The 20840-nt window shown below is 41.2% G+C and overlaps 1 protein-coding gene across 2 annotated transcripts in view; it reads left to right on the forward strand.

Moving 5' to 3' along the window:
• secisbp2l (SECIS binding protein 2-like) overlaps positions 1-19852 on the forward strand; it is a 30556-nt gene extending 10704 nt beyond the window's left edge. The window contains exons 2-18 of one of the 2 annotated variants that reach the window (XM_039684035.2): positions 132-298; positions 2255-2561; positions 3833-3965; positions 4479-4705; positions 6268-6292; positions 6703-6809; positions 7858-7959; positions 8037-8126; positions 9896-10063; positions 10309-10450; positions 11624-11790; positions 11990-12110; positions 12294-12456; positions 14274-14494; positions 14655-14809; positions 16801-17020; positions 18788-19852. In XM_039684035.2, the coding sequence (XP_039539969.2) occupies positions 132-298; positions 2255-2561; positions 3833-3965; positions 4479-4705; positions 6268-6292; positions 6703-6809; positions 7858-7959; positions 8037-8126; positions 9896-10063; positions 10309-10450; positions 11624-11790; positions 11990-12110; positions 12294-12456; positions 14274-14494; positions 14655-14809; positions 16801-17020; positions 18788-19341 (3069 nt within the window). In that variant the 3' untranslated portion in view covers positions 19342-19852. The remainder of the gene's footprint in view (positions 1-131; positions 299-2254; positions 2562-3832; positions 3966-4478; positions 4706-6267; positions 6293-6702; positions 6810-7857; positions 7960-8036; positions 8127-9895; positions 10064-10308; positions 10451-11623; positions 11791-11989; positions 12111-12293; positions 12457-14273; positions 14495-14654; positions 14810-16800; positions 17021-18787) is intronic. The other variant, XM_039684036.2, reaches the window with a different exon arrangement.
• Positions 19853-20840: the final 988 nt, after the last annotated feature.

The raw sequence follows: 20840 nt of genomic DNA on the forward strand, positions 1-20840 counted from the left end.
TTATTCACCGTACTGAACATTGAATAAACATTTAATAATACATGAACATAACTAACATTTCAGAAAAAACGGTAGCCCTGTAATGCAGTGTTTTGTGTCTAAATACACAAGTGTGTGTGTGTGTGTTTTAGGATGTGAAGCTCTCTGCTGAAGTGGAACCGTTTATCCCTCAGAAGAAAGGTGTTGAAGCTTCATTATTACCCATGAGTCTGTGCGGTGAGGGTGGAGCTGAGCCCACACAAATCCCCTCTTACCTGATCACCTGCTACCCCTTCGTACAGGAGAACCAGAGCAACAGGTACACACACACACACACACTCATTGTGTGTGTTTAATGGAGTTTGAGGAGAGCATTTTGTTCAGAAATGAGTTGAATGTGACCTCCTCCCTCAGGTGACGTTCAGGAAGTTGGAATAAATGCTCATAAATAAGTAATTTATATGTTTTGTTGTGTTTATAACTAATTAAATTGATATAAAAACATTAGAATTCTACGACATGACTTCATGTGCACGGCTGGATAGATGGCTGTGTGTGTGTGTGAGGGATCGCCTCTATTCCCAATGGATCCTGCTGCTTTTCCTTCCTGTTCACTTTGAATTGGAGGAAGTGCACACTTTGTGCTACTGTGTGTGTGTGTGTGTGTGTGTGTGTGTGTGTGTGTGTGACCAGATGTAATGGCATAAACAGAGATTGTTTTCAAACAGGTTTCCCTGTCCGCCAACAGACACTAGTGCCGCCCCAAACCCCCTTGTCTTGTCTTGATGGCCGGTCTTACCCAGCAGCCCATGGCCACGGTGGCGTCTGCATCAATCATGTGTTTATTTCCAATAATCAGAATCAATCGCTGTGCAAAGACATGAGCAAACCTCTCGCCAAACATGTGATCTGCATTATTCTGCTGTTTTTCCAGCCGCTGTCTCCAATGCACAGCACAAACGAAGGTGTTTCTAGTCACACACACGTGTACTTCTTTTATAAAAGAAATATGATTATGGCTGTTTTTTTTTTTGTCATTTTAAATAGGTTTTATAACTTTATAAAAGCTCTTAATTCAAGACTATTGTACTCTTAATTACTACTAATTGTAGATGCTTCAAACTGGTTAGTGTATTAACTCGGACACTTAAGGGACTAACATTGCAACAATAATCAAACAGTGACGTGAACTTTTTAACTTTAGATGTTATTTGTCTTAAAAAAGTTACACATAGGTAAAAAAGGACAAAAATGTCTGTGTCAAAAAAACCGTCATAAAAATGTGACGCTTCGGAGCACAGACTTAAGTTTGGTATCATTTTAAAGAAGACCCTTTGCAGATTATTGCTGAAGTAAAAAAATAATAATAAGTAAATACAAAAAAAAGTTATGTAGGTATAAGTTTATGAAAATTATTTATAAAAAATATTTTATATAAAATATATATTTTATAAATCAGGTTGAACTCAAAACTGCAATAAAATCAAAGTCATAAATCTAAATAGGTTGTGTTCCAAATTTGAGGATGATATCTCAAAAAATGAGCTTTGGGTAACAGTTTGTTTGGGCGTAGTAACATATTTTCCCCATTGGGTGGCAGCAAAACCCCACTGGAGCTTACAGTGACTGGATTTGTTATTTGCAGTTTTTCTCTACACACATATTTTTTTTATAACACACATACTAACCACACTCCGACATCCATACCAACACACCCACACAAATATCGTTGCATAATTTATCCAGTCGGCTCTATAATATGCCGAAGCAGAAAACAGGAATAAAGCCATATTTGTTTTATAGGCCAAACTTTAAAAAATGGCACCATCTGATAAAAAATAGTAAAAAAATAAAATTTTGAAGCCTTGCCATCAGAATGAAAGCTTCTTAACAAAGATTGCATAATTTTATAGTTAACTGAACCGGGGATTAAAAATGGCAGTTTTAATGGGGACATTTTTGTCCAAAAGGCGCTGAGAGGGAGTATTTTTTGTACCTAATGCAAGAAAATGACGGTGAAATAGTAAAATTCCAATAAAAATACACACCTGTGCCAATTTTTTTGCAGTTAGCTTTAACACAGGCAAAGTGATCAAAAAAACAAAACTGAAAAGCACAAAAATGTCCACAAGGATGCACAAGGGTTAAACACGGTTCTGGAGATGCTGAAACTGGATGTGTTGTGTGTTGTGTATGAGTGTTTGTGTGTTGTGTATGAGTGTTTGTGTGTTGTATTATAATGGATCTGTTTTAGCTGTGCTGTGCTTGTGTCCAGTCGACAGCTGCCCATGTATAACGGAGGAGACCAGCGCTGGCAGCAGCTCAACCCGAGCCCCGGCGGGCCGTACCTGGCGTACCCCATCCTGTCGTCGCCCCAGCCGCCCGTCACCAGCGATTACGCCACGTACTACCACGCCATCATGCCCACGCCCTGCCCGCCCGTCATGGGCTTCTACCAGCCCTTCCCGGGGCCGTTTGCGGGGCCCGTACCGGCCGGCGTGTTGAACCCCGTGTCCGACTGCAGTGACAGGCCGACGCCACAGAGAGGGAGAGGCGTCCCACGAACCCCTGTCCTGCACAAGGTATGAGACACACACACACACACACACACTCAAGTAATGTAATATTCATCAGTATTATTGATCTCCTGCACTGACAGCATTACATGAGAACTGGACGATGACATCACGGTTTTCTCCAGAGCCACTATATATATGAATATATAAATTAACAAAATTAATATTTTTTTTTTGTGTTTAACCTGCAGTTACGAATGCATAAATAATGTTTTAAATTTTTTTTAAAAATAAAACGTTAAAATAAAAAGTTGCTTTAAATGTGAAATTGAAACGGCCAGTAGGTGTCAGCGAGTCCCCGTCAGTTACTGAGTCTATCCCTGCATCCCAATGTCCATATCTCTCCGAAACAGTGTGTGAGATTAGAATAAGTGTGTCCCAAAACAGTGTGTTGAAGAGTTGGCCGGACTATAACGGCTAATATTACCCACAACCCTTTTCGCATTGGAGGAGGAACCTCAAACACCTCAAACACAAGTTAAAGTGTTAAAAAACTATAAAACATGTTGGATATGTGCGATCTACGGTGATTAATCAAAGTTAAACCTGATTAAAAAATATTTATTTAATGTTAAATGTATTATATTTCCTTTGCAATAACAATGTGGACTTTTCTAAAAATCCTTTTAAATGGATCATTACTTTTTTAAATTAACTTTTAAATGGATCATTATACATTAATACGAGGAGAGTCATAAAAGACACGCAACTGCAGATCAACGTGATTCTGCGATTGACAGGTCAGTGTACAGTGACAGGATGATTGACAGGTCAGTGTGTAGATGATTGACAGGTCAAGTCAGTGACAGGATGATTGACATGAGGATGATTGACAGGTCAGTGTACAGTGATAGGATGATTGACAGGAGGATGATTGACAGGTCAGTGTACAGTGACAGGATGATTGACAGGAGGATGATTGACAGGTCAGTATACAGTGACAGGATGATTGACAATTGTTCTTTACATGAAGAGAGCATACTTCTAGTGTGTAGTACAAATAGGCGAATTGAGACAGTCTTAACGAGTCAATTCAAACGATTCGTTCGTTCAGTAAGCGAACACCGCCGTGTGTCGCTCAGACGCAAAAACAGACAATATTGCGTCTAAAATATAAGTCACTTAATATTAACTTCTTGTTTACTGAACTATGATGTATGAATCTCAATTTCAGAAAATCCCCCCTTCTGACTGGTTTTGGGGTTCAAGGTCACGTACGTGACTGTAGGTTTCATTGATTTAAACTAACCCTGATGTGTCGTTTGCATCACTCACAGCAGCCGATGGCTCAGCCAATGAGAGCCAAGCGTCCCGTGATGCGGAGCGTGGCGGTGCAGAAGGAGGTGTGTGCGACCGGGCCTGATGGGAGGACCAAGACGGTGCTGTTGGTGGACGCAGCACAGCAGACAGGTGATGACCTTTGACCTTTGATCGAAAAAATATAGAATTATAAAATAGCAAAAAAAAGTACAGAAGTACGTTTACACAGACTGTATAATGCAGCTCAGAGGGACGTCAATGCAACCTGCAGTTTGACAAATGCATTGTTTTGATTTTATAAATCATTCAATCAAGTATTCATCACTTCAATGAGCTCTTCATCTTAATTACATTGTTTAAATAAATGAATTTTTCGCTAGCTGTGATTTCTGAAATACATAACTTAGACGGTGTCCTCTGATAATAACAGATCACTGTAAACTATAATATGGTAAATCTGCTTTGAAATGATGCGTATTGTGAAAAGCTTTATACAAATAAATGTGAACTGAATTGATGTTTTTTTAAACATAAAGTGTTGAATATTGATATTTTGAAACTATTTTTAAAAAGTAAACTTTAAATGTGAAATTTAAACCGCCAGTAGGTGGCAGCAGCGAGTCACTGTTAATGAGTGAGTCATTTAAACATGTGTGTGTTCAGATTTCCCCGGCGAGGCGTCGGGCAGCGGGGCGGTCAGGTGTGTGTCGGATCAGGCGAGTCCTCAGCTGTGGAGTAATAAAGCTCGACGCAGGCGCACGTCGCAGCAGGAGTCGTCCAGTGAGCAGGGAGTCAGCGAGGCCGACATCGACAGTGACAGCGGATACTGCAGTCCCAAACACAACCAGGGAGCCAACAACACCTCCACCAATCAACACACACCCGCGGCGGTACGCCAAATCCATCACATCTAAATTCTTTTAAAAATTAAGGGCCAGTTGTTCAAAACATTTAATCTGGATCAAAATGATCCGGATTTGGAAATCCCATTTTTTCCTATCCAGGATCAGGTAATCCGTCTTACTTTTATGCCGGGTTTTCAAAGCAACATTGGACTGGATCACCCTGATCCAGATACACAGTTTTCAAGATTACCAGTGCTCTAAATTGGACAACATATCACAATGTGGGCTAAGAACAGGTAGAAGAGCCAACATGGGCTCACTGTAAGTGTTTCTTATTTTGAGAAAAAAACACGAAAATAGCATAAACATCCACTTCTAATCATAATTTATTTTATGACCCACAAACATACATTAACAAATACATTGTGGACATTTTGATGATGAATGACCGAAAAATGAATATATTATTTTTGTTTGTTATTGAAATCTGTTTGGGGAATTATTTCATCGGGACAAGATAATTTTTATTTTATTTTTACTTTACTATACTGAATAGCTTAATTGTTAGCCTATGTCTACTTTATCACTGTTACAATGGTTACACAAGTCAAGTGCAAAATATAAAGATAAGTATATATCTAAAATGATACAAATGTATTATTTGACCAAGTGTTACTACATTTCCTTCCTGAAATCCACCTTGAAATCCTACCCCTCTTGGGATCAGGATAATCCCGTTTTTTTGGATCAAAGTTATCCAAATCCCACTGACAAGTTTTGAACAACACAAACTGAAAACTAGGATTGGATTCCCTGATCTAATCTGATTTCAGATTCCTTCTTTCACTTTTGAACAACCCATTTTCAAGATCTGATCCAATCCGATAACCAAAATCCGATCAGTTTACCTTTGAACAACTGGCCCTAAGTGTTCATCAGGGGGTCCAAGACACACTTGAACCACGAATACACAAAAAAATGTTGAATTGATTCGATGAGTTTTGTGTTTGATATTTAAAAAGTAACACACCCTTCACTCTCGGGTCAGTCTGACCCCGCCAGGAACGAGTGAATGCTTCAGTTCGCACCGAGAACACTAAACATGCTCAAAATTATAACTATTAATGCTAAAACTTTCCAAAAAAAATATTTATAAAGTCTACATGTGTGTGTGTGAGGCGAACTGGCTTTCGGACCCAGCGGGACAGCTCCTCTGCTCATATAGAGATATAAGCCCATCTAGAGTCAGCAAATATCATCTGCTATTATTATTATCATTCCACAAACACACTCAATCTAGGACATTTACAGCTGAATTATAAGGGAAATATAAAAGAATGTGAGCAATGTGCTTAAATGACTTTATTTATTTATTGACCAAGTCTAGTAATATAAAAGTTAAAAAAAAAAAAAATAATTATTCAAAATTCAATAAAATAAGGTTTCTGGACACACCAAAAAATGAAGTATAATTTTAGGGCTTTGGGTCATTTTGACCTGTGAGGGAAGGGTGTGTTTTTAAGTGCGTGTGATCTAAAAATGCTAAATGAGGATTATTACGGTTGCTGTTCTCTGATCTGTGTGTGTGTGTGTGTGTGTGTTTGCAGGCTGTGGACGCTGGCGTCATGACAGGTAAGATCTCTCTTTCAGCTGAACGCTTGTGAGCGTCTGTCACATGATCAGGGTTCTTGTGTTCGCTCACACCGAGACCGATATTTGGGACCATAAAGTTTATAATCACAATAATCAAAGTGCACAACTATAATCATAACAGTCGTTCATCATAGTTTTCGTTATCATGATAATTCCCCTCACAGTTAGTGTCAATTACAGTTATTATATACACACATATGTGTGTGTTTCACATTTATCTTTATTTTACGGTCTGTAGTGTAAGCTTCTGTCGCCAAAACAAGCTCTGTGTGTGCAAACATACTCGGCAATAAAGCTCTTTCTGATTTAATTATTATTGTTATAGTTACTGTTCTTGGTGTGAATGGGCCTTTAAACGTGTGTGTGTGTGTGTGTGTGTGTGTTCACAGCGGTCAGCTGGGGGAATGTGTCGTCGCAGGCGGTCCAGAAGCCGTGGCCCGACAGGAACACACCGTTCTTCAGAGGCAGCAGAACACCTGAGAGGAGCTACACACAGGTACAGGTCACATGACCAGTCGAGTCTCCCTCATCTATAGACCCCTTTTGCGCCGACGTCACAGTTCCGTCACGGCGCTAGCTGGAGGCAAAACAAAGTGTAAACTGGAGGCGGCCAATGCAAACCAGCACAGATTCGGCTACATAATAAGGAGCTTTAATTACTTTTATTATTATTAAATGTCATCTTGTTGTGTTGTTTGGTGCAAGAATTGATGAAAAATGAATATGCTGTATCTGGAACTTTTATTTCTAGAAAATATTCACATGGTTAAAATCGCACTGTAATGTCACTCTTTATATTGTCGTGGTCTCGGCAGAACTGCGGATCGTACACACAAGTCTTGTACAGGACCATATAAGCATCTAAAGATTTATACGCCTCAGTTTCTCTTTACGATCGGTTTCTCTATAAGGTAGGTGTAGAAGTCAGGCCACTCACTCGAGGTAACGTACGTTAATCCTGTCAGATCGTCCATCATTGAGTGAGCGTGTAGGCGGCTACGGGTCGGCCAATCTGGTTCCGTCCGTTAAAAATAACTTTTGGAAATAACAATCGCGGTTCTGGACACTGAGTGACCGTACACATTAAGATAATATCGGATTTTCTCCAGTCATTGTTAAAAAACAAGCTAACAATCCTTGCTAACTAGCGTTAGTGAAGCAGCCAGAGGCATCTTTCTGCCTCCACATAAAAATGTCACCATGTTTACCAACTGAAAAGGGGTCTATATTATACACACTTTAACACTCTTCCACAGCGGCGTTACAGAGATAACAGGAGGACACAGTCACAGAGTGTGTTTGGGATAGAATAAAGTTATTGTAATTTAGATTGATTCACTTCCGTTGTGAAGATCGTTAGTTATTAACTTAGCGGCCGCTAACACAGGAACTGTAAGTGTGTTCTGGACAGTCATTGGACGACAGTGTTTGGTGCTCGAGAACACACTTTTGGTTCCAAGGGACAAGTTTTGAAAAGTTAGGGAAAAAAAAACAACAACATAAGAACGTTATTCTGCATCGTCTGACCCGCATGTGACCCGCAGGACTTCCAGATGAGCTTCGGGTGTCGTGCAGCCGGACCGAGGAGATCCACCCCTCCAGAGACCCCCAACACACACCTCACACCTGAGCCACTGTACTTTCAGGTACACACACACACACTCACACACTCTCTCACACACACTGTTCATTGTTGATTGTGTCTGTTTGTCCTGTTGTTCAGGATGAGGATGAGTTTCCTGATCTGGCCACAGGCGGCGCTGCTCAGCGGAATAAACCGGATCCAGTTCAACCCAAACTTCCCAAGACCCTGGTGAGTGTTTCGCCCGCGGGTAAAAACACGCTTTTAAAATATCTTTGAAACCACATTCAGATGAATATGCAAATATGTGCCGTGCTGTTTCCTCTCAATAACAAACACAACTAAAACGCCAGCGGTGAGGAAAGCATCGGATCACCGTGATGTTGATGTTTACACTAGATCTGCAGTTTATTTCTATAGTAGATCGCTTTAAAGCAGCAGATTTACAGTATTAAACAGAGAAACAGTGTCTGCTTACGTTTCTACTGTAGAGCGACTCTCAGTGTGTTCATGTGTGTCTGACCTCGACCGACTGAACTGAAGAAATGAGAAGTTACACCTCAAAGAAGGCGGAGCCTCGGAGCCACGCCCACTTATTACATCATCATCATCAATGGACCAATGCTTGCTTGAAGGCGTATGCCAGACGGAGCAGTAGTGATGGGCGATACTGCAAATTTCTGTATCGATCCGATACCAAGTAAATACAGGACCAGTATCGCTGATATCGATACCGATACTTTTTCATTTTAAAAGCGTGCATTTGAACTTGGTAAATCTGAACACATTTTCATGACTGCTAGGCCTAAATAGCTATTTTGTGATTTGTGCTCTCAACTCCCTTTTAGTCAGTGACTTTTACAAAACCACCCTAATTATAGTACTAGCCTAGTACTAGTCTACAGTTCAAAAGTTTGGGGTCTTGAAGACTTTTATTTCTTAGTAAAAACTGTAATATTACAATTTAACAATTTAACATAGGCTATCTGTTTTTTTTTTACGCCATAGTAAACTGTAATTTATTCATGTGATCAAAGCAGAATTTTCGGCATCATTACTCCAGTCATGATGACAATTCATTTTAATATGCTGATTTGCTACTCAGGAAACATTTCTTATTATTATCAATGTTGAAAACCGTTTCATATTTTGTTGGAAACCATGATACATTTTATGCAGAATTATTTGATGAACAGCATTTATATGAAGTAGATTTTTTTTAACAGTGTAAAACCCTTGACTTTCACTTTTGATCAATTTAATGCATTGATCCTTGTTGAATAAAAATATTAATTTCATAAAAAAGATCTTACTGACGTCAACATTTTAAACCGTTATGTACAGTTTTGGTTTGTTTATTGCGAAATAACTCCCGATTGTTTCTCTGTCATAAGCAAGGCTTCGTTTTCCCAAACACACTGGGCCTGTGAGCTCAGCGAAGCACCAGCATCGAACCCTCTCTGTGATTGATTGGTTTCGTCTTGTATACAGATGATGACTAGTAGAAAAGGTTCTATCCTACACAATTACCCGCTAACATTCGCTTATTTTTCCACTTAGAAGTTTATTTTTCGCACTGAATTGCGTGCTAAATTAATAAAAAATTACTGGTTAAAAAAAATACACATTTGGATCGATATTTTTATGTGAGGATCGATCCTTTTCGATACCACGTCAGTATCGAAGTATCGATACTTCAGGATCGATCCGCCCATCACTACGGAGCAGTCTAATGATCTTAGACGAGCTGTTTCAAACTGCAGGTTTAAGGTGTCGTTGTTACAGTGTAATTATATATTTAAATACTGAGTAATAATTAACTTCATGTAATTTCTAGGATGTGGTTGAGGGTAATTATGCATAATTTATTGTTATTATTATGGTAAGTACATGTAACACATGCAACAAGGACACTGGGAAATAAAGTGTTACCAACTTTTGAAATGATGCCACACTATGAAGTATATCAGGGCTTCAAACCTCTGTGTGTGTGTGTGCAGCTGGATAACCTTCCGGAGAATTCCCCCATCAGCATCGTGCAGACGCCCATCCCGATCACCAGCTCCGTTCCCAAGAGAGCCAAGAGTCAGAGGAAGAAAGCGCTAGCGGCCGCTCTCGCCACAGCGCAGGAATACTCCGAGATTAGCATGGAGCAGAAGAAACTACAGGTACACACACATCTGTACAGCTCCAGACTCTCACACACACACACACACACGATCGATAAAGAATGCGACACACACATCTCAAGGACATCCTGTAGAAATTAACCAATCAGAACGCGAGTTTGAACTCTTGAAGTGTTTCCAGAAAAGTGTTCAGCCGGCCCGTGACTGAGACTGGTGGAGGAGTGTGCTGAACATCAGATCCGCCATGTTTGAAGAACTGTGTGTGTGTGTGTGTGTGTGTTTAGGAGGCTCTGTCTAAAGCAGCCGGTAAGAAGAGCAGGACGCCGGTACAGTTGGATCTGGGCGACATGTTAGCGGCGCTAGAGAAGCAACAGCAGGCCATGAGAGCGCGACAACTCAACAACACCAAACCACTCTCATACACAGGTACAGCACTCTAACTACATTATACACACATTATTCTTCAGAACAAAAGCCCGCCGTTTCCTGATTATGAGTCCGTATGTTCAGAAGTTAGCATCACCCTGCTTGTTAACCACGCAAACCCAATATTTTGGCTTTTGTATTATTGTAGCCTGTGACCAACAAAACTTTATGATTCTTACTCTGCCCTCAAGCAGAATTAATCCAAATCAATCAAAAATCACAGCCAATCAGAAGAGCGTGTGGGCGGAGTCTCTGCAAACTTTATAAATTCGTACGTTTTAACAATGCAAAACACACACCGAGTGACAAACATGCTTTTCTTTGAATACAGTTTGAACTTATTGTTTATTTTCATAGATGTGAGGTGAATTAGTAGTCAGTACAGCAGTAAATATGATTCAAACTCACATTAGATGCCTCTAACATGAACATAATCTGAATCTCACATGATCATAGTCATGCTCTGTCTCAAAAATAGAAATGTTTCTAAAATTGAATTGTTGCTGATTAACATGAAAAGATATCTTAATCTTGTGTAAAAAAAAAAAAAAACTACATTATGGTCACATGACTTCATGCAACAGTTTTTATTTTAAAAAAAAAATTCCCTGAATGTTTGCGTTAGAATAGTAGAATGAGTTTTGCTGCGCATCACAACAAAATTACTGAAATTTTTAACCAATATTTAAATAAAATCGGAAATTTATTATTATTATTGTTTCTGAAGAGTGTTTTTGAAGCCGGCCGTCGCCATCTTGGCTGCTGGATAAACCAACACGTGCAGCGAGGCGGATTAGCTGAGGTGACGCTAACGCTAGCAGTGACCTCAGCGACACTCCGACTGTCACTCAAGTGGCCACGCCCTTAATTATGCACAACTTTAAGGATTAATATAATTTAAACTTCACCTCACAGTCGTCATGAAGGGCAAAATTAGCAATATAGCCCAAAACCACTTTTCGCACCAGACTGTGAACATGTTTATGCTGCTGTAAAGTTAGGCGTTTTAACATGCGTGTCTATGGGAGTGAGTGTCTCCTGCAGCGCCTCTAGTGGCCAGGGGAGGAACTGCAGTTTAACTCACTCAGCGCTGATTCGAGAGAGAGACGGGAAGGTTGCGCTTGATATTATCCTGTGATTCTGAGCTAACACTGGTGTGTGTTGTGTTGTCAGTCGGGACGGTGAGCGCTCTGCACAGTAAAGATTGCGGCGGTCGAGTGACGGGACTCAAGAACACACACACTCCTCCTCACAACATCCTGGACTCCAGCGCGCCGCGCATCAAGAGAGGCAAAGAGAGAGAGATCCCCAAAGTCAAGAAGACCACCGCCATGAAGAAGGTGCTTAACAACACACACACACACACACACATACACACACAACCCACTCTCACTCATGCATGCGCACACACACTCACACATACAACCAAATGCATACACACAACACACTCACATACTCGCATGTGCCGCTGAGCGTGACAGGATATGACATCACAGCACATTAACCCCACCCTCTCTCTCTCTGTGTGTGTGTGTGTAGATTATTCTGCAGGAGCGCGAGGTTAAGAAGGGCAAGAGTTCAGCGGATCAGGGCGTGTCTGGAGCCGACGAGCAGAGAGACTCTCTGAGCTTCACGGACACACTCACACAGGAGCAGGACGGTACGAACACACACACACACACACACACACACACAGACAAACTCACATACAGTACATATAATAATAAAACTAAATATCAGTTTTGTTCAGTATGGTGCATCCCGACTATGATCACAAACACAACGATGTGCGAGGTGCACGCCAGTACTCATCTGCTCCCGTGTGTGTGTGTGTGTGTTGCAGAGAACGGTCTGAGCATGCCCAGTGATGCGTCCCTGTCTCCAGCCAGTCAGAACTCTCCGTACAGCATCACACCCGTGTCTCAGGGTTCACCAGCCAGCTCAGGCATCGGGAGCCCCATGGCTGCGTCGGCCATCACCAAGATACACAGCCGCCGGTTCAGAGAGTGAGTACACACTAGGGCTGGGTAATAAACATCGATTTCTCGATATTAATCGATTCTCATTTTTATGAACCGATATCGATTCTTAAATCTCAAGAATCGATTAGTCATCCTGTTTCATTTGAATGAATGGATCATTGTATCGCGGCTGCGCGCATCCAAAAAATCGCAATAATCTTTGTCCTTTGTTACTATTGATATGAAACAAAGTCTCAATTTTCAAATTACGTCCATTTTCTTTAGAAATTCAAAAACATAAATAGCGTTTTGTCGCTGTGGCGTGAGATCGCTCTGGAGAAGCAGCAGCGCTGATCTCTCTTCCGGCTTAATAATATAAACATGAGCGAGCGTCTGAAAGTGTGTTAAAGATAGAGTACAACTTATCCAAATCCAGATCATGTCACATTGATTCGCTCAATCAGCGTTTCAACCGTGGAAAGACGTCAGTTAAACAGCTTGTAATCAATGTATCGTCATATTTACCTCAGAAAACCCACATAAACTCGTTAGTCAGCTAGAAAAAACAACTCTAGAGAGGAGCATTTTGCTAAATATATACACCATATTACATATGCATTATAATCTTAATGTTCTTCAATATTTAATGCATATTTGAATAAATCTGGCAAGTTTTTATGACAGCCACCATTTAAATGTTTATATTACATATAATCTTCTTATTATAAAAGTGTAATATAAGTGTTTGTATAGCTACAAAACAGTTCATTATTACCTTCATATTAGGCTAATGAAGCCTATAGGCTACAACTAGACTCCCATAGTTTACAGCAGTGGTACTCAAACTTTTTCAGGAGGAGGCCCCCTTGTGTAGGGTGAATCCTTTTGTGGCCCCCCAAAAGAAAACTCATAACGAAAACATCCTCAAACGTACAATTTTACTTACAAATTTTAGATTGTACCAAAAACAAATGAATTTGTACAATGCTGGAACAACAGCTCTGTTTTTAGCTTTATGTCTTTGAATATACAAAATTAGTTAAATTGTACATTTCATTAAATATAACATTTTTTTATAAAAAATGGTTTTGACAGTTAACAGTAATATTGTCTGAAAAAGTGCAACAAAAGTATTGAATACTGAACATTTGTGATGTTCATAGTAAAAGATAAACACTGAAAAATTAATTTGCTGATTGTAAAAAAGTGCATTAAACTTACATTTTAAGGTAGTAAATGACAGTGGCTCAAGTTTGGTTTGCAAATTTGAACAGCAATCTGTTTTTTCAGCAAGAAACAAAAAAAATTCTACTCTACTTAAAGAAATACTTTTTCAATATAGAAGACATACAATTTTATACAAGTTTTACAATATAAAAGAAATCATGCAATGCAGATTTCACATAGGACAATCCAAACTTACATACAGGTAAAATAATTTTTTTAAATAATTTCATATTCTAGAATCTAGAATTTCTTTGCGGCCCCCCTAGCGCCATCTAGTGGCCCCCCAGGGTTAAGAGATTTGATTCCCTTGATAAAAATGGCCATTTATTGTTACTGATATCCAAAATAATCGACATTGAATCGAATCGAAATCGAATCGAATTGCAAGCTTGTGAATCGAAATCGAATCGAATTGTGAAATTTATCTCAATACCCAGCCCTAGTACACACACACACACACACACACACACTAACCCCACCCCTAAACGTCCTGGTGTCGCTGGCTGTTGTCCAGAAAGGCTCTGAGTGTTCCCGTGACTGAGACTGAAGCTGCTGCGGCTGCCTGATGTTATCATTGTCCTTGTGTGAGGATGACATGTCAACATTTATCATGACGTGTGTGTGTGTGTGTGTAGGTACTGTAATCAGGTGTTGAGTAAGGACATCGACGAGAGTGTGACGCTGCTCCTGCAGGAGTTGGTTCGCTTCCAGGAACGGGTTTATCAGAACGAGCCGAGCAAAGCCAAAGCCAAGCGGCGTCTGGTCATGGGCCTGCGAGAGGTCACCAAACACATGAAGCTGCACAAGATCAAGTGTGTCATCATCTCGCCCAACTGCGAGAAGATCCAGGCCAAAGGTAGAGACCAATCACACACACACCTAGCCCAACTCTGAGAAGATCCAGGCCATGAGGATCATGTTGAGAAACTCTCTGTAATTACTTCATGAGTCCAAACCAAACCGAACGTCCATGAAGTGTTTAATGTTGTGTTTCTGTGACGTGTGTGTGTGTGTAGGTGGTCTGGATGAGGCCCTTTATAATGTCATCGCCATGGCGAGGGAGCAGGAGATCCCGTTCGTCTTCGCTCTGGGCCGGAAAGCTCTCGGCCGCTGCGTCAATAAACTCGTACCTGTGAGCGTAGTGGGAATATTCAACTACTCTGGAGCAGAGGTACACACACACACACATGGGTTTGATCCCTACGGCATGTGTGATCTGTTAAAGAGCCCCTATCATGTTTTGAAAATGATTGTTCATATGGAGTGGACTATAGCTCTAAGGAATGAAAACATCCTGTGAAGATTTATATCTGAAAGTGCAGCGTATATAAAGTTACTGTCTTTCAAAAGTGAGAGTCGACTCTGAGTCTATGAAATGAATTGTTTTTGAAACGAGTCATTAGCTGGTTCGTCGTGACGTAGAGACATACTGGCCGAAGACAGCAAAGACAGTTCAGCCACTTTCCAGGGTTCGAGCATGTGAAGAATCGGTGGTTAGAGTTCATATTAGCAACGATACCACAACAGTATAGCCCGATTGTGTTCTCAGCATTTTATTGACGAATAACGTTAGTTCAAAAACATAAATGAATTCAAATGTGGATTCGCGAGCGGTTGTTCCTGAAGGAGGGCTCAGTAACTTACTTACCCAGTGTATATGGATCAGCTTCCTCCTTCCAATCACAACCTGTAAGTATTATTAATAATTGTTGCTTTTATGGGTTTTGAACGGTTTTGTTGCGTCGGGGAGCGAGGAGGGAATATGTGTGTGTGTGCGCACGCGTGTGTGTGTGAGTTACGCTCAGCGCAGCTTCTAGGTCTCCAATGTCAATTTTTTTTAACCCTTGTGCATCAATTAAAAAAAGTTACACACAGGTAAAAAGAGGACAAAAATGTCCGTGTCAAAAAACTGTCATAAAAATGTGACGCTTCGGAGCACAGACTTAAGTTTGGTATCATTTTAAAGAAGACCCTTTGCAGATTATTGCTGAAGTAAAAAAATAATAATAAGTAAATCCAAAAAAAAAAGTTATATAGGTATAAGTTTATGAAAATTATTTAAAAAATATATATATTTTATAAATCAGGTTGAACTCAAAACTGCAATAAAATCAAAGCCATAAATCTAAATAGGTTGTGTTCCAAATTTGAGGATGATATCTCAAAAAAATGAGCTTTGGGTAACAGTTTGTTTGGGCGTAGTAACATATTTCCCCCATTGGGTGGCAGCAAAACCCCACTGGAGCTCACAGTGATTGGATTTGTTATTTGCAGTTTTTCTCTACACACATATTTTTTTATAACACACATACTAACCACACTCTGACATCCATACCAACACACCCACACAAATATCGTTGCATAATTTACCCAGTCGGCTCTATAATATGCCGAAGCAGAAAACAGGAATAAAGCGATATTTGTTTTATAGGCCAAACTTAAAAAAATGGCACAAGCCTTGCCATCAGAATGAAAGCCTCTTAACAAAGATTGCATAATTTTATAGTTAACTGAACCGGGGATTAAAAATGGCAGTTTTAATGGGTTTCAATGGGGACATTTTTGTCCAAAAGGTGCTGAGAGGGAGTGTTTTTTGTACCTAATGCAAAAAAATGACGGTGAAATAGTAAAATTCCAATAAAAATACACACCTGTGCCAATTTTTTTGCCGTTAGCTTTAACACAGGCAAAGTGATCAAAAAAACAAAACTGAAAAGGACAAATGTCCGTAAGGATGCACAAGGGTTAAATATGTGAAATGTTTGTGGCTGTTATTGGAGTTGTCATAAAGAATAGAGCGTCTTGTAGTACTGCAGTGCTTTATCAATATGTTTATGTGTTATGCTAACAACAACTGACTGGGTCTGTCATCTGACCAATCACTGCCGATTAGCGTCACGCAAAGGAGTGGTTTGGAAAAATGAGTCGTCGTACGAATCATTTGGGAGTCGTTGAGCAAATCAGGTAAAAATAAATGCGTATTATAAGACAAATAAAGTGTTTTTTATCCCTGCATGCACGTTAAACTGTTTTTGGGAACCCCTAAAACAAAAATAGGAACGTTTCAAATGCTATAATAGGGGCTCTTTAAATACAATAGATGTACCCACCTGCCAAATGCAGTGTATTCATGTGTGTGTGTGTGTGTGTGTGTGTGCTCAGGCTCTCTTCAACACGCTAGTGTCCCTGACGGAGGAGGCGCGCAGGGCGTATAAGGAGATGGTGAGCGCGCTGGAGCAGGAGCAGGCCGAGGAGGCGCTGAAGAACGTGAAGAAGGTCCCGCACCACATGGGTCACTCCAGGAACCCGTCGGCCGCCAGCGCCATCTCCTTCTGCAGCGTCATCTCAGAGCCCATCTCAGAGGTCAACGAGAAGGAGTACGGTAAGACAGCGCCACACCAGGGAGTGTTTCCCTGACGCGTCGTTAGCCTAAAGCTGTGTCCACACCAAACGCCAATTTACTTATTTGGAGTGTGTGTGCGAGCAACGCAAATTTTTGCTTTGCTTTTGATGTGAACACACCTTAACATTTCCCAAACACGCTCAAAGTGCTTGACCACACTGCTCCAGCCGACCAATCAGAGCGCAGTGTGCTTTTCAGAAGGAGGGGCTTCATAGAGACAGGAAGTAAACCGTAGGGCTGTAGTCAATCCTTGGTCGACCAAAGTCTTGTCCTGCGCAACGATTAGTCGACTAAAAAAAACCAAAAAACTTGTTTTGATTGAACATTTTTTAAACAATTGTCATAGAGCATTTATAAAACAACAACGAAAAACATCACAAATAAATAAAACTATAATAATAATACATTTCTTTGAGAATTAAGTGATTTTTTTTAACTGAAAAATGCAGTCACAATCGCGCACCTGATCACCTGCCACAATATAAAAATTCCCAACAAAAGCTCTCGTTTATACAGGCTTTATATTCTTCTTTACTTACAAAGCTATGGGTTAACTTTTGTCCAGCCGATCTAGGCGTTTTAAACAAACACACAAAAAATCCAAATAGCCTAAAAAACAATTCGAATAATAATAATAGGCTGTATTTTGGAAGGCATAAAGGTTTATTTTCGTTTTGTTGCATAATTTAGGCTATTTTCAAATGCGTAAAGTGTACAAATAAAAATGAAAAACATATTAAGAAAACACAATCCATTGAGTTTCATTAAAAGGGCTGCTCACGTCTTTTGCGCGTTCCCGAGTGCTCCATGTGTGTGCGCTAAACACACACTGTGGCGCTGTTACAAAATAGCCTAAATTGAAGCATTTAAAGTTGGGGATAAAACAAAGGCTAATTATACTTATAATACAGTAATAAAGAATTGCTTATAAACGAATAAATATCAAGGAGTAAATCGTTAAAAAAAAATCTTTCTATTGGTAAAAAAAAAAAAAATGTAACTGGTCGACCAATAAGAATGTCAAGACGGCATCGACTGATTAAAGTTGACAGCCCTAGTAAACCGAGCGCTACTGACAGACTGGGAAGAGAGGAGCCGCAACATATGAGGAAATATGAGAAAACCTGTTCTAGTCGAGCCTGAAACCAGTGGCGTAACTTTGTTTTAAAAAGTGGGTGGGACATGTGTATAAATAAATGAATCGCGTGACACGTGAATAAAAACATAAATCCGACTTTAAAACGTGTCCAGTGGAATAGCCTATACAGAAAGTCCTGTAAAATGAAACGAATAAATTGACCAAATTATATAAACAAAAATATACATAAAAGTAAATTAACTATTAAGCCAGAATTTTGAGAACGGATTTTTTGCAGAACACACACGATAAAAAATTTAAATTGGCCATTGTACACACAAACTGCTGTACAATTAAACGTGACCCACGAGATACACTGTAACCATGCCAACGATCGCAGGCGGCAAAGAGCACTTTGATCACTTGATTTAAAAAACAATGTATTTCAGGGCTAGATCGCTTCTTTTATTTTACAAACGAACTAAATGAATGGTCTGTCAGTTTGAGATGTTTTATTTATTTCTATTGTTAGCCATCCGTGCCGCGAGAGCTTTTGAAAAGTGGTGGGGACAATATCGACCCTGGCAAAAAGTGCTGGGGACATGTCCCACCCGTCCCACCCGCAAATTATTGGCGATGTATAACATGTCGAACCGTTGTGTGTGCAGAGACTAACTGGAGGACGATGGTGGAGAACGCAGACGCGCCGGAGCCGCCGGACTCTGAGCCAATCAGCAGAGGGAACAACAGAGATCAGCGTGAGGTCGTGTCCCCGCCCCCTCAGGCGACGGCCAATCAGAGCCTGACCCCGAGTCCCGGCGCGGCCCGAGCGCCGGACGAGTCCCGTACGGATGACCGGCTGGAGTGGGCGTCTCTGAGCACCGAGACCGGATCCCTGGACGGCAGCGGCCGAGACCGGCTCAACTCCTCCATCACCAGCACCACCAGCACACTGGTGCCGGGCATGCTGGAGGAGGAGGACGAGGAGGAGGAAGAGGAGTACGCCCCCGAGCCCATCGTGCCGCTCAGCAGCCGCATCGAGTCCTGGGTCTCCAAGACGCTGGAGAACCTGCAGCTGAGGAGGCCGAGCAGCTCCGAGGACGAGGAGGAGGGGCGGGCGAGCGACGAGGAAGAGCTGGACGACTCTGACGTCAGCGCAGAACCGGCGGGGGACGAGAAGGACGCGGCGGACACGGTGACGGGTGTCGCACACACACACTGACTCGGGTTACGACTCGCACACGCTTCGTTGTCGTCAGGTCCACCCTTCAAACCCTTTAGAGGAACGACGGATGATGCTTTTCGTCATCATATGACTCGTATGAATCAGTGAGTCTTAAAGGAACAGTTCATTCTGTCTTCATTTATTCGTTTGGGGGAATTCTTTCTTAATGTTAATGAAGGATTCAAACGTACACACACACTCAGGTTCTCTACTCACACGCTCTCTGTGAACGATTCATCATCGTCGGCTCGCCCTGGTGCGACGATGCTCCATATGACTCGTATGAATCAGCTCTGTGAGTCTTAAAGGAACAGTTCATTCTGTCTTCGTTTATTCATCCTCGTGTCGTTTCTTCCGCGAAGCACAACAACTTTTCGGTGTTTGATTCAGAATCATTTGATTCATATGAACCGCTGTCATGATGCTCCCACTGGAGAATTAAATGAGACGAGAGCGAGTGAACGATTCAAGGTTTGGGTGAATTCTTTCTTAAAGTTAATGAAAGATACACACACACACCAGGTGGAAAACGAAGCATTAATGAACTCTACAGAAGATAAACTGCATAACTAATGACTCCTGGTGTACATAACATGTTTAATGTTTCTAATATTCTGTCCTATTTATGGCGCTTGAATTAAACCGATGACGGGTGTGTTTTACTACACGAGTCTTTGTGTTTCTCCTGCGCTGATGGGGGCGTGTCCTGAGCTGATGGGGGCGTGTCCTGCACTGTTGGGGGCGTGTCCTGCACTCGTGTTCTGGTGCTTCAGATGGACAGAAGCTCCTCTCCGTGTGTGTTTGTGTCTCTAAACACGTTTACTCCGGTCTTTCTCCTGTCTTTACTCGCGCTCGGCTCCACATGAAGGATTTCTGAGGATGTACATGAACGCTCTCCTGTCTGGTGTTTTGGTGACTAACATGAGAGTGCGATCCGGCGAGATCGTGTAACCGTGTAAATGTTCGGGATCGTCACGATCTCAGTGCAATAAGCTTCCTGTAGCAGCGTCCGGATCACGTCTCTCTCTCTCTCTCTCTCTCTCTCTGTGTGTGTGTGTTTGGAGTGATTCTCATCGGCGTGTCTTTTGCACTATGTACATAAACGTGAACATGCTTTGGTAACTAATGTGAATCTGACGTGTGTTTTCCAGCAGTTCTGATGGTGACGTCCCAGTGTGTGTACATGCAGTAACTGTTCTCTGACTGTTCGTTAATACGATTAAACTGTTTTCAGTAAACTATCCGCGGCACCACGTGTGTTTCCTTACAGTGAGTGTGTGTGTGTGTCGTGCCGGAGGCGTTTATCCTGTGCAGTGGGAGAGGTTTGCAATGAGAAACAAATGATTTTAGCAGCGAGAGTGAGTGTGTGTGTGTGTGTGTGTGTGTGTGTGTGAGCGACTGAGTATGTGTGAGTATGAGTGTGTGTGAGTGAGTATGAGTGTGTGTGTGAGTGTGTGTGTGTGTGAGCGAGTGAGTATGTGTGAGTGAGTGAGTGT

Source organism: Pimephales promelas, chromosome 10 (genome assembly GCF_988280905.1).
Source record: "Pimephales promelas chromosome 10, fPimPro1.hap1.1, whole genome shotgun sequence".
NCBI classification, from domain to species: domain Eukaryota; kingdom Metazoa; phylum Chordata; class Actinopteri; order Cypriniformes; family Leuciscidae; genus Pimephales; species Pimephales promelas.